This window comes from Sporothrix brasiliensis, assembly GCF_000820605.1.
Source record: "Sporothrix brasiliensis 5110 chromosome Unknown Cont22, whole genome shotgun sequence".
Taxonomy (NCBI): domain Eukaryota; kingdom Fungi; phylum Ascomycota; class Sordariomycetes; order Ophiostomatales; family Ophiostomataceae; genus Sporothrix; species Sporothrix brasiliensis.
Window position 1 is genome coordinate 1484180 of NW_024467141.1, and position 13497 is coordinate 1497676.

The 13497-nt window shown below is 54.7% G+C and overlaps 5 protein-coding genes across 5 annotated transcripts; 2 read left to right on the forward strand and 3 right to left on the reverse strand.

Moving 5' to 3' along the window:
- Positions 1 to 2287: 2287 nt before the first annotated feature.
- On the forward strand, positions 2288 to 3103 carry SPBR_08644 (MSF1 domain protein; the record flags this gene model as incomplete). The annotated part of the gene is made up of 1 exon (XM_040766882.1): positions 2288 to 3103. One exon carries the CDS (start codon positions 2288 to 2290, stop codon positions 3101 to 3103), a length of 816 nt encoding a protein of 271 aa, XP_040614697.1.
- Positions 3104 to 3902: 799 nt separating this feature from the next.
- SPBR_08239 (carboxypeptidase D) lies at positions 3903 to 6023 on the reverse strand (the record flags this gene model as incomplete). Its single annotated transcript, XM_040766477.1, has 5 exons — positions 3903 to 4630; positions 4696 to 5120; positions 5174 to 5415; positions 5529 to 5704; positions 5798 to 6023. 5 exons carry the CDS (start codon positions 6021 to 6023, stop codon positions 3903 to 3905), a joined length of 1797 nt encoding a protein of 598 aa, XP_040614698.1.
- A 2325-nt stretch (positions 6024 to 8348) lies between these two features.
- On the reverse strand, positions 8349 to 9739 carry SPBR_08454 (peptide chain release factor 1; the record flags this gene model as incomplete). The annotated part of the gene is made up of 2 exons (XM_040766692.1): positions 8349 to 9568; positions 9646 to 9739. 2 exons carry the CDS (start codon positions 9737 to 9739, stop codon positions 8349 to 8351), a joined length of 1314 nt encoding a protein of 437 aa, XP_040614699.1.
- A 945-nt stretch (positions 9740 to 10684) lies between these two features.
- SPBR_08314 (gamma-glutamyltranspeptidase) lies at positions 10685 to 12505 on the forward strand (the record flags this gene model as incomplete). Its single annotated transcript, XM_040766552.1, has 1 exon — positions 10685 to 12505. The coding sequence occupies one exon, from the start codon at positions 10685 to 10687 to the stop codon at positions 12503 to 12505; it is 1821 nt and encodes a 606-aa protein (XP_040614700.1).
- A 208-nt stretch (positions 12506 to 12713) lies between these two features.
- On the reverse strand, positions 12714 to 13356 carry SPBR_08694 (monothiol glutaredoxin; the record flags this gene model as incomplete). The annotated part of the gene is made up of 2 exons (XM_040766932.1): positions 12714 to 13271; positions 13333 to 13356. 2 exons carry the CDS (start codon positions 13354 to 13356, stop codon positions 12714 to 12716), a joined length of 582 nt encoding a protein of 193 aa, XP_040614701.1.
- Between the last annotated feature and the right edge of the window lie 141 nt (positions 13357 to 13497).

Sequence of the window (13497 nt, forward strand, 5' to 3'; positions counted from 1 at the left end):
GAACTTGTCGATAATGGGTGGCTGTTGAAGTGTGTTGTGTCAGGTCTGCCGTATGCGGTCTACGCAGGCAGTCCTGCTTTGTCAGGTAGATGAAGAAGACAGAGAACAAGAAAGTTGTGTAGTGAAAGGCAAGATGTAACCTGATTGTGATGATAATTATTGTGTCCTCCTGTTTTTAACTTTTTTTGTTTTTCCAGCTTTTCAGTCGTGACTCTGTTCTTTCTTTCCTCTTTCCTATCTCGTCCAGGAAATTCGCAAGCCTTTTCCTTTTCTTTGCTTTAGCAGGCAAAAAGGTTCATGGAATGGTTAAATCAATTTTTTGATGATACTCATGCGTGAGAAAAAAAAGAGAAACGGAGAGAAAGTAAATGAGTGAAAAAGCAAAAACACAAAAACGACAAGAAGAATAGTACAAAGGCTCCTGGCTTCTAGAAAACGCAGCCAAAAGAGACAAGTCTTTCTGCAGACAAGAGAAACAACAAGCAGGGGAGAATAAAAGGGGACCAACAGAAAATAAGCACAAAGGAAGAGAGCGACAGCACAGCAGTCGAAACACAACTGTCTTTCCCTCCACCAAAGTCGGCCTATATGGTTCTTTTGTTCTTCCTCTGCGTTTGTCTTCTTTCGTACAACCACGCTTTGTCTTGTCTCCCACGCAAAGCACACCCTCTTTCTGAACTTAGTTCGTTAGCAACCGGGCTCCTCGTTCTTGCGAGGGCGGTACGAGGGCACGCGCGAGTCTTGCTCGCTCGGTGTCTCGAAAGAATCTCTCAGGGAAGATGGCGAAGGCCGCGTTCGGTCGTCTCGACGATGCAGCTGGTGCCAATGCAATGCTGTGCGCTTCGCGTGTCCCGATGGTCGTCGAGTCGCTGAAGAGGCCGAAGAAAGTCGAAAACAAAAAGGGCCCAACGTGATGTGAATAGGGGCAAAGTACAGAAAAAAGGAACGTGATGGGAAACGAGAACACCAACGAAGATAAACGATGGTCGCGATGGACGCGGTGTTGTGAAGATGGATTACGAAAGGAAAGGGAAGAGAAATGAGAGTCCACGGAAGGCGAAGAAGTGAAATGAAGGGAGCAAGTCATGGAAAGGGATTTCGGAGGGAAGGGTGGCAAGGTCTTACTGGAGGGGAGGAGTGATAGGCACTTCAAAAGCCAAGTGGGCAGGGAGGCAGGTACTATGAAGCGAAAAGCACTAGTCCAAATTTGGATAAATCACGTGAGGCTTATTCAGCTCCAGAGAGACCTGTGACACGACATTCTCTGTCCTTCCATTTTCTTTTGCTTCCCCGCATCACGTGCACACTGAAGTCATGGATACGCACCGACGACAAAGACGAACCACCCAGTGCCTGCCTACCTGTCTGGGCCTAGCGGCATTTTCTCAGAGATTGGTGATTGGCTTGCTAAGACACGGACTTTGGACAAGTCACACCACCAATTCAACGGCTGGCTCGGGACAGAACAAAACGGACGTTCAACCGCTGTCTTTTAGCAAGGAGTTAGGGGCGTTGGGTTACGCTGACACTGCGTGGTTCGACGTATTTCTCGGCCTAAACTATGATCGAAAGTGGTCGTGTGGTCTGTACCTTCCCTCGCTCACACGTCGCCCACCTGTTTTCGCATTGTTCCTGCCGTCATCACTTGCCAGACGTAGCCATTTCCCCTCATTTTGTCTCTTGCCTTCCCCCTTTTCTATTCTTCTCCTTTTACATCGCATCGCCAGATTCTCTGTGCGCCTGATTAAACGTCGCTGCCAATACATCTGATTCTACATTTTGAACAACCAGTGTTCAACGACGAGTCGCCCTCTAAAGGTCGGCAATTTGAACGGGCCTGCCGATTCTCCACCAATTGCCATTTCCACTTTTTTCCTCCGTGCCGTTTTCTCCCCCAATTATTTTTTCCCTGCTAATCGCTACCCTCTTCCTCTCGAACTCTTTTTTCAATTGCCTTAACACATCCTCTCATGACATTCGACTGAACGGTATCCCAAGTCGCACGCAAGGCTCACGGCCGGTTGCAATTGTTTTCCCCTCTTCTTCTGCGTCTTTTCTTGAACATCCCAGCCTGACAACGCAAACTGGCTGTCCACCAAAGTTTGGATCGCTGAGCCTCTGTTTCTTCAAGCTCCTAAGGTCCAGATCCACGCGTGCACACGGCATACAACTGACCATTCGCCATCTCTATCCCATCTCGACTTGTCTAATCATCGGTCCCCTGTTTACCGCTCCTCTCTACCTCGACGTCTCGCCCTCGTTCTCCGACCCCTCGACGCCCGCCAATATGGTCCTTACGCACACGACCAACCACACCTACTCCCACCCCTTCCCGACGGTGACGCTGGCCTTCTTTCTCCGATACTGCTCTCCGCAGCTCAACCCGTTTGCCCAGCATGTCCTCAGTACCGACACCATCTCTAGCCAGGTCGACCCGGAGACCGGCCGGCTTCACACCACCCGCATCCACTTGAAAAAGTCGCGCCTGCCCAAGGCCGTCCTCAGGCTGCTCCCCACAAGCATCACTGGTGGCATGGCTGACAAGGCATCGTACATTCTGGAGACGAGTGTGGTGGACATGCGGCAGGGCTGGATGCGTACCGAAAGCCGGAACCTCAACTTTACCGGTGTTCTGTCTGTGGTGGAGAAGCAGCTGTATGTCAGTGCGCCACCTGAGCAATTGTCGCTGTCACCTGCTCCTCCCCTGTCGCAGGACCAGCAGCTCCTCGCCGCCAACTCAACCACTGGCGTCGAGACCACTGTCGTCTTCAAGTCGCGGCTCGGCGAGCGCATCCGCGAGCGGATCGAGCAGGGCCAACAACGGTACCAGCAGCAGATTGAAGGCTTCAAGCAGAAGCGCCAGCAGAGCGAGGCGGAGCAGACGGGTTGGTTCAGTTCCGGGTGGATCAGCGGCCTCGGCACCAAGGGCATACAGCGCAGCATCGAGACGATTGCCTCGACGAAGACGCAGGACCAGCTGGGCAAGAGCCGTGAGGGCATGAGCATTATCCTGGAGCGCCTGCGGCAGACCGGCATCATTGGTGTGCTTGAGCTGCGGCGCCGGGCCATGGAGGGCAAGCTAGATGCCATTGAGGTTGCTTGAACACCACCCTCCTCGTGCTCTACCCACAAGCACACAAGCATACAGCAAACAGTATAATCTGTTACGCTTGACGATTATGATATACGACCTCGGTTGCTCCGCGTTGTTGTGCGGCGAAGAATCACAAAAGAAAACGGCTCACTTGGCGGAACACTTTCATTGCAAAGGACGCACCCCGGACACGGCAACCTGTACTATGACCATCTCCATTTATTCCATTTTGTTCCATTTTGTTGTGTTTTGCATTACTCTTCTTATTTCTGGCGCATCTGCTCATTTTTCCTATGTACGATATGTTGTACTGGCGTTTTGCTTTTTCAATGTCATGTTGCCTCGTTGATGCCTTTTAAAAAAAAAAAAAAAAAAAAAAAAAAAAACGGTTAGCAAAGCTCAAATAGGCCGCAAGACTTGGTGGACCTCGAGATTGCAAAACGGGATGGAAAGGTGTTGTAAAAATGTGGGCAGGCACGGCGTTTACATATTTCAGTTGTATTAGGAGTCATTTGTGTGGAGTAGTTCGCAATCGGACGACAATATTCTGACCGAACAAACCTGAAGATGTCCGTGGAAACATCCTCATCTCATTGTCATTGCTTTCAGATTCACTCGTGCAGAATTCCCCGTTGTTTAGTTGAACAGTCAACAAATTGACGTAATTACTTACGATCATTTGATTGGATTTTGTGACGCTACCTACAAAATATGAAATATCTACAACGTAGTCGACTCTGCATCCCTCGGCTTTAGCTATATATGTAGATGTCCACTCCAGAGGTCTTGTTTTCAGCCATAAAGCAAACTACACCAAGAAAGCTGCGATGCCGGCTGGCAGCACAAGGAGGCTGGCCCAAGTAGTGAGCGACATCCCAGAACCAGAGCCAGAGTTTGTCCTCGCCCCTCCGGTGTCGTTTTTGGACGTCGTGCCGTTCTTCACTGTAGCATATCCCTGGGGTGCGTTGCCGTTGCCAACGGCGCCGGTGGGCTGCGTCACATTCTTGTCCGTGGTAAAGCTGACTGTCGACGACAGGCTTGGAATGCGACCCAGCAAAAACTCCAGATGGCGGTAGGCGACACTGGGTGCATATTGAGGCACCATGTGGCCAGACAGCGAGACTGCGGCGTAGGTGAGGCCACGCTCCGAGTGGATGGTGCCCATGACGCCGCTACCCGCAATGGAGCTCAAGGATGGATCGTCATGGAATGGCACGTACAAGGGCTCCGTGGGCGGCGACTGGAACCCAAGCTGGCCGCCCCAAGTCATGTTCTGAATTGTCAAGAGCGTGCCATTGGCGATGAGGACGAAATCCAGGGCACCATGGCCAATGATGACGTTCTTGGTGGCATTAATGACGTTAGGCAGAGCGTGGATACTGGATGGCACGGAGTTGTCATTGCCACCAACAAACACGTCTTTTTCTGAGCACTCGCTCCAGTTCACGTTTTTAGGAGCGTGGATGGCTTTTTTGACATCGTCTCGATCAAAGTAAAGACTGGCTCCTGAAGGGAGATACTGCACGGTTCCAGGGACTGCACTGTTAGTATGGTCGTTGACAATCACCCTACGAGAACAAAAAGGCCCGGCATAAACTCACAACCAAGTACATCCCACGGCAGTGGACAGGTCGTTGCTACTTGATAGATGTCCCAACAAGGGTTAACAGTTAACGCGGCATGGACAATGTCGTCATAAATCCGCGCACAGTCGCGCTTCGTGGTTCCATTAGCCTCTTGGCCCGCGATGACAGTTGGCTGTTGGCCGACCGGCGGGTAAACCAGGTACTTGTTGAGATAGTCGGTGTAGCCGCAGACGGCATCACGGGAGTGAATGTCAGCGACAAAACTGTCGTTAAAGGGGAACAGACCCGTCCAGTAATCTACGAAGGTGACCGCGGGTAGGGGTTCCTGGATGTCATTTTGGCCGATGACAGGATCGTAAATGAGGACGCCTGAGATGTTGTAGTATGTGGTGTCCTTTGCATCGACCATAGCACTGGCAATGTATGGGCAGTACATTCCACTGAGCAGTGTTAGCAAGACGCTCCATTATGGGATGGGGGCTTTTGTACGTACGCGTAGGACTCTCCTGTGACGTAGACCTTGTAACCCTGAAGAGAAAAAGTGGTCACGAAATTCTTCCAGAACCCGAGGAACTGAGCGGCCACATCTTCCTCACTAGTTGCTGTGACATTGCCAACAGAAAATCCGGTGCCGACAGGCTGCTCAATGTAAACTATGTGGGACAGTTTGTTCCAAGCCCAGTTGTTCTTGACTGGTAGATATGTTCCACTTTGCCAGGTAAACGGACCATTTTCCTGGAGCAATCCTTCGAGAGAGGAGCATCCGGGCTTTGGTTAACCATCGTGTCAGTCTTTCTGGAAACACAGACATTGTTGTAAGGGACAATTGCAGACGAAGGGAGACTCACTCCTCCATTCAGCCAGATCACGATTTCCTTCGATGCGTCCGGGTTTGTTGAAGGGAAGAACCAAAAAAAGAGTTGGTTCGTGTCGTTAGGGTCGCTGGACAGGGGGAGAGACCCGGCGTAGGATTCACCAATGTCAAAATTCACGTCCGGGATACCGGTTCCGTTGACAGAGAAACCTGTGAAATCAGTTAGAAAATTGTGCTTCAAAAGAAACACTACTATACTACTACTACTACTAATAATGGACATCGACAATTAGAGGCGCATACTTGAAGTGTTGGAGTTCAAAAATTGGGCTTTGGCTACCCGTTTCTCGATAGCATCTTCAGCTTCGCCGTCTAGGAAGGTGTTGTGCAGAGGTGGCCGCTCGTAAAAAGCGCTCAGAAGATCATCCGACTTGCCGGCGTGGCGGAGACTACGACCTGCTGAGGCCACAGAGGCAAAAGCAGCCGTCAGCAGCAACGGCTGCCAGACTTGGTTGTTAATCCAACGCATGACGTCGGTCTTGGCAATTCCTTCTGACCGAGAGGATGTTGGGTGGCAGGCGATTTTCGTTGTGCCGCAAAAGCACGAATGGAAAAGAAGGGAAGGATTCAGGATGTAAGACGGGATATGGCAGCGTTTATAGACAAGGCGGGTGGAATCTGGGGAAGATAGGTTGGGAGAACAAGAGGTAGACAGCGACCAGAGTCCGACTGTTGTCGTTGCACAACTTTTGGGTTATACGAGCGTGTAAGTGCTGTATACTTCGTCTCGTCCGCCTTCTCTCCGATTTTTCTGGCTTGCGTAAACAGCCTTGCGTTGCTGTGGTCGTGTTTCACGGTGAGAGCAGCCGATAGGGCGTAGATGAATGAAAATGCAGTATATGTGGAGCTGGGTCTCAAACTGTCCAGAAGTCTTGTCTCTGCTTCAATGCGGCACAGAAAGATGGGCGAGGTCGGGAGATTGCCGCAGGATGGGCCCGGGGGTTGATGAAGATAGCGGAAGAGATGGGGAGGAAGAAAGGCGAGCCGAGAAAAGCAAGGAAAGATATATAGTAGTTGGCAAGGGCAAAGCAAAGGCAATAGTAGACGAAGAGGAAAGAGCAATGACACAATCGCACATGTGGAAAGAGCCAATTTAGATAGCAGCAAAGTCAGAGGAATCACCGAGGCTTCCAGTCTGGTGGAATTCGTAGTTTCGTATTTTGGCAGGTCCCCTCTTCATAGGACCTGCCAAATTCGGTGTGCGATCCGTTGAGGACCAGAGGAAGCAACGACCAACAATTGATCTGTGATGGAGCGTCCGCCTAGTCAAGAAAGGCATATTGCACTGCCGAAGGCCACTAATCCCTGGTCGTTGGTCGAGGAAGTACTGTATATCCCGTACGATGTACAAGGAGAGACTTTGCTCCGTCTTCTGCAGTGATCGTCTTTTCTCAGCCCAGGTCAAAGCCTGGCCAGGCTGGGGGACGACGCCCGACGGCCTGGAGCTGCCGTTTAAGGAAAGCGGAGGGTCTTCTTGCATGACCGGCCACGAGTTTAGAGAATCGCCACATACAAGATGAGGTAGGAGCGAATGGGAACGGGCAATGTACCAAATAGTGGAGAGTGCAAATAGAAGAACCCCATAAGGCACCCGCCCAAGGTCGCTTTAAAGTTTGCCTCGGAAGCTACGATCAAGATAGTATCGAGCGCTAAATGGCCCCCAAACGGTTGAAAGGGGAGTCGCTTGGACAGGATCGTCGCGCCTTCCTCTTTGTCCAGGCCAGACGAGAATACGACCCTAACCAGGGTGCGCAAGACGGCAGGTGGCACCAACCCATCTTGGAAGCTGCGTGTGGCAGAGGAACACGGTTGAACCGATGTAAACGTGACAAAAGCGATCGGTGCATTGACATCACCTCTCCAATGGCAAGTAGCCAGGCAAGAAGGTGGAAGAGAGAGCAGAGATACCATTAATGCAACTCAGTCCGCAGACATAGTGCTTAAGCGACGTGCGACTGCTTCTCTGTTAAGAAGGTGCATTGCATTGAGGAGTTGCAATTAACGAACAGTTGTTACGCCGAAAGATACATTACGTCAAGGAGACGGCAGCGCATTGCGGCCGATTCTTTGGCGCTTTCAATCTGTCCATTGCGGAATCCGAAAAGGAATGCCGAAAATAGGTCATACAAGGTGTAAAGAAATAACGCAGGGACGAGAAGAACACGCAGCGGCGAGCACAGGACTCGACGGGAGCCGAAAGAGAGCAGACGTAGGCTCAAACAGCCGTAAACAGAACACGGAACCTGTTTGCCGTGGAACAGAGCAGACCCATGGCCGAGAGATTTCGAGTACCAGACGCACAAAGACACTCTTGGTGACCGTGGTCCATTGTCTTCCCGTCGTCCCCGCCAATCCACCCTGACGGCCGAGAGCACAATATGATGTGGCGATATTTTATGGTTCCTTTCGCGGTGTTCTGGCGGCTTTCCAAGTTTCACGAGTTGTTGCGACGTAGCACCGCATCTTGCCGCAGACGCACCGCCAGCCGGTCGTCGTGCATTGTGAACGGTGTGACGTCGGATTCTGTGGTTTTTCACATCGTCGGTTCACCGGGTGCTTTAGGAAGGTACGTTGACAATTATTGTCTGGAAAGCATTTTCCTTGTCCAGGATGCTTTGAAAAACTGTGGAGATGGATACGGTTTTGTCTATCCTGTCGTAGTCTGTAGTCCAATATGCTGTTCCTGTTGTCCAAGAAAATTCAATGCATCCGACATGCTTTTGAATGCCGTTTGCCTGTTCGTTTCAAGCCGGGTCATTATAAAAGTACAGAGTGCTTTCTTGCGCTGCCGCCATTACTTCTTGCCCTTTGTTTTCTGAGACGTCGCTTTGTCCGCCGCCGCCTGGGCCTCTTCTTCCGCTAGAATGGCCTCAATGTCCCGCTCGCGCTGCCAGACACGAACCGCCTCCAGGACGCGCGTCAATGTTTCGCCGCCGTCCATGACGTCCGGCAGGTTATGCACGTCCAGGCCGCACCGATGGTCCGTCACACGGTCCTGACTGTAGTTGTAGGTGCGTATTTTGTCGGACCGTGTCACCTGGGACTTGGCCAGGACGGCGTCCCGCATGCGTCGCGCCTCGGCCTCGCGCTCTTCGCGCCGCTTCTCGGCAATGCGCGCCCGCAAGATCTTCCAGGCGGCGTCGCGGTTCGCGTGCTGCGACCGCGAGTCCTGCATCGACACGACAGTCCCCGTGGGCACATGCGTCAGACGAATGGCCGACTCCGTCTTGTTGACGTGCTGCCCGCCAGCGCCGCGCGCGCGCATCGTCTCGGTGCGCACATCGGCCGGTGAAATGTAAAATAGGCTTTCCGGATCGTCGTAGTTGTTTTGGCCATCGGCGTCGGGCGAGTCGGGAAATGACGGGAGGACCCAGACGGCAGCGGCGCTGGTGTGTGTGCGGCCTTTGCTCTCGGTGGCCGGAACCCGCTGCACGCGGTGGATGCCCGCCTCACCGCGGAACATGTCGTAGGCGCCCGTATCCTGGATTTCGAGAACGGCTTCCTGGAGAGCGGCCTCGCCGTCCGTGCCCGTGTCGCCAATCGCGTCCTGCGTCTCGTACTTGACGACGCGCGCCCGGAGGCCGTTGCGCGAGCAGTAGTTTTGGTACATGCGGAACAACGAGTCCGTAAAGAACCGGCCCTCCAGACCGCCCGGTCCCGGCCGCATCTCGAGCAGGCAGGGCATGTCGCCAAAGGGGTGTTTGGGCGTCAGGGAGGCGGACAGAGCCTGGGCCAGCTCATCGAGCCGGGCCTCGGTGGCCTCGAGCTCGTCGCGCGCCAGCTGCCGCAGCTCCGCGTCCTCGTCGCGGGCACCCACCATGCCACGCAGCTCGTCCGCCGCACGCTGGGCCTCCTCCCATTCGGCCAAGGCATTGGCAACGCTTTGGGTCTCGCCGACGCGCTTGGCGGTCTTGGTGTCAAAACCCGTCTCGAGGGAGAGCTTCAATTGGGAGTGTTCGGTGGTGATGCGCTTGGCGCGCTCAAGAAGAACGGGGGGGACCGCGCCGGCGGTGGCTGCAAAGGATACATGTCAGTCGAGCCATAAGACGAGAGAGCGAAGAGTCAATGGCTTCTGGGAGCTGAAAACACACCGTTGCTGGCAAACCGGCGGCCGAATTGATTTAAGGTCCGGCGCGTGAGCACTGATCGGGCACAACTCCTGCAGACCCACGGGGCGGCGAACATGGCGGCCGCATGAGAATGAGACGTCGGTTTGGCGCATTCAAGTCGAAGTGTGGTGGTGGGAGGGAGTGCTGTCGGCTGTCAGCCTCGTCTGTCGTCTGTTGTGGAGGTGGTCGAAGCTGACTCTCGCTTAGAGTTTCTTTTTTTTTTTTTTTTTTTTTTTTTTTTTTTAACTCTTTGGCTAGGTTCGGCTTTTGGCTTGGCAGTGCTTTCCCAAAATGGCAATCCTTCCCCATGGGTTGGGATTGCCGTTTTACAGTTGTTAGTACCCGCAGTTCGTTCCATGTGCCACACGTGACGACCCGTGCTTCCTGCCGCACTCCTTCGCCTCTCGCAAGACCCAAGGTCGCACGCAAGCTTCTGAATTTATTAAACGAACAGAGGTCGGGCTGTATGAATCAAATTTTTAGGATTACATTAGTTTGTCATATTGTTTGGCGATTCCGCTGTCAAAGGGTGCCTTGGTGCCTGTGATTGGGATCTTGGCATTAATCACACGAATTGGCCACCAGTTCGCGCTTTCCTCCACTTCGCTACAAACCTGTTAGCGAGGGGCAACCGCGACCCATTCATGCCTTCCTAACATAGCTCTTGCACCACTTTGGCGCCTCCGCTCTCGGGAGGAAGGCACAATGGAACGGCAGATGGGACGAACAAGACGTGCGTGGGGCAATAACAAGGTAATAGGAGAGATAACAGCGCCTTGACGTCTGGACGACCAAACGATAAAAAGGTGAATATCTCGCTGTTCGGAGACCGCCGCGGAGAGATTGTCGAGTTCCAAGTGAATCACGTTTCTCTATCGAACGAGCTCGCCATCGCACTACCAGCATCTTCTCACGCTCAACCTGCCCGATCTTCAACTTGACGTCTCCTTTTGCTTTGGTTCCAATCATCACATCCGCAACCACTCCCCAAAACCCTCACAGCCACCACGTCATCAACATCATGCCGCGCGAGACCGCCTCCGTCTTCCCGCCTCCGTCGGACGTCTTCCAGCGGTTCTCCAGCCGCCGCAGCGTTGTGCACAGCACCAAGGGCATGGTCGCTTGCACGCAGCCGTTGGCCGCCAAGTGCGGCATTGATGTCCTGGAAGCTGGCGGCAATGCGGCCGACGCGGCCGTCGCCGTGGCCGCGGGCCTCAATCTGACGGAGCCGTGCTCGACGGGCATCGGCGGCGACATGTTTTGTCTTTACTACGACGCCAAGACGGGCAAAGTGTCGGCTCTGAACGGATCCGGGCGGGCAGGCAACCAGTTTACGCTCGAGCGCATCCGGTCAAGTCTGGGCCTGCCGGCCGAGGCGGCCAGGGGCGACAAAATTCCGCTGACGAGCGTGCACGCCGTGACGGTGCCCGGTGCGGCGGCCGGCTGGGTCGACACGGTCAAGCTGTTTGGCAGTGGAAAGCTGAGCATGGAGCAGGTGCTGGCACCGGCCATCAAGCTCGGCGACGAGGGCTACCCCATCTCCGAACTGACGGCGACGTTCTGGCAAAAGTCCGAGGCCGGCCTGCGCGAGGCATCGCCCAACTTTGCCGAGTGGCTGAAGAAGGACCCGGCGGCCAAGCCCGACGGCTATCGCGCACCGCGCGCAGGCGAGATCATGCGCAACCCGACGCTCGCCCAAACGTTCCGTACGCTCGCGACCGAGGGAAAGGAAGGATTCTACACGGGACGCATCGCTGAGGCCATTGTCGAGGTCGTGCAAGCACGCGGCGGCCACCTGGACGTGTCCGATCTGAAGCACCATCTGGAGACCGGATCGGAGCGCGTCGAGCCCATTTCGCTCAAGTACGGCGACAAGGAGACGGGTGTCGAGGTCTGGGAGCACCCGCCCAACGGCCAGGGTATCGTTGCGCTGATGGCACTCGGCATCCTCCAGGAGCTACAGTCGACAGGTGTCATTCCCAAGTTCGGCCCTGAAGAATACAATACAGCGCCGTACCTGCACGCAATTATTGAGGCGCTGCGCATCGCATTCGCCGACGCCAACTGGTTCGTCACTGACCCTAATGAGGTGGACGTGCCTGTGTCTGGCCTGCTGGCGCCCGAGTATCTGGCCGAGCGCGCCAAGCTGTTCCTGCCAACAGAGGCGGCCCCATCGCACAAGCTGGAGCACGGCACGCCCGGTGGCGCGCCGTTCCGCTCGCCGGCCTGGACGAGCAGTGACACGGTGTACTTTGCGGTGGCCGACGCCGAGGGCAACGCCATCTCCTTTATTAACTCCAACTTTGGTGGCTTCGGCACGAGCATCGTACCCAAGGGCTGCGGCTTCTCGCTGCAGAACCGCGGCGCCAACTTCAGTTTGGATCCACGCCACCCCAATGTGATCGCCCCGCGCAAGCGCCCGTACCACACGATCATCCCGGGCCTGGTAACGAACCAGTCCGACAACTCGTTGTTCGCCGTGTTTGGCGTCATGGGCGGCTTCATGCAGCCGCAGGGCCATGTGCAGACGCTGCTCGGCCAGCTGGCGGGCGGCGCGAACCCGCAGCAGGCGCTGGATGCACCGCGCATCTGCATTGGATCGGGCATGCCGGACGAGGGCGACGTGTTTGCGGCCATCGTGTCGGTTGAGGAGACCATGCCGGAGGAGACCATTGCAGGGCTGCGGGCGCTGGGCCACGACGTGCGTGTCGTCAAAGATAAGGCTCGTGCGCTCTTTGGTCGTGGCCAGATCATCCGCTATACCAAGGACCCGGTCGAGGACATTGCCGTCTGGTCGGCTGGTAGTGATCCGCGTGGCGACGGCGGAGCATATCCGTTGTAGATGGATCCGACCAGATAGGTTCCGTATCTCAAACAAGTTTACATAGAGCATTTTTACACACATACACACATACACACACATATATATATATGTAAGAGATGGGTATTTGTATATTTTACTTTGTTTCTCGAAGAATGCTCCGTAGTGACTTGTGGTCTGTCTTCGCAGTGCACAGTCCCTAACACTGCCCCGCTTGTGTAACCATTTCCTACTCCTTGGGAGCCGCAGCGTCACCCTCGCTCGCCGCCACGAGCACCTTCTTTTCTTCAAAGATCTTGGCCAGCTCGCCGCTCTGGTGCATCGACACCAGAATGTCGCATCCACCCACAAACTCCTTGTCCACGTACAGCTGCGGGATCGTCGGCCAGTCCGAGTACTCCTTGATGCCTGCCCGCAGCTCTGCGTCCTCCAGCACGTTGAATGCCGCAAACTTGTCCGGGTCGACGCCCTGCAAGCCCAGAATCTGGATCGCCGCGCGCGAGAACCCGCACTGTGGCAGCTCGGGCGTGCCCTTCATGAAGAGGACGACAGGCGCCGATGTGACGGCATGGTCAATGGCCTCGCGGGTGGTGTCCGACAGGAACCGGCGCTGGAACGCGGCACGGAGGGGGGCTGACGTAGAGGGAGCAACTGTGGTAGTCTGTGGTCTCCGGACTGCCGTCGAGAACTTGGAGGCGAACGATGTCGCAGATGCGGAAGGCGCAGCGCAGTAGCCGGAAGCGGCCGGGGCAAGGGCCGCGGGCCGAGCAGCCCGGTGTACGAGTTGCTGCAACATGTTAGACTTGGGCGGCGGAGAACTGAATCACGCAGAGACAGGATGGGCTTACCCGCGTTACAGAGCGTGAGAGCATTGTGTATCGTGTGGGTACTCGAAAAGCGAAGTTGCAAAGCTGGACGCGTAAGGATGATAAAATCGATTTGTAACAGGACGTTTGGTCGGTTTTTTTTCGTTGCTCGCGACGCTGATGGCGGATTGCTAAACAAAAGCCAGC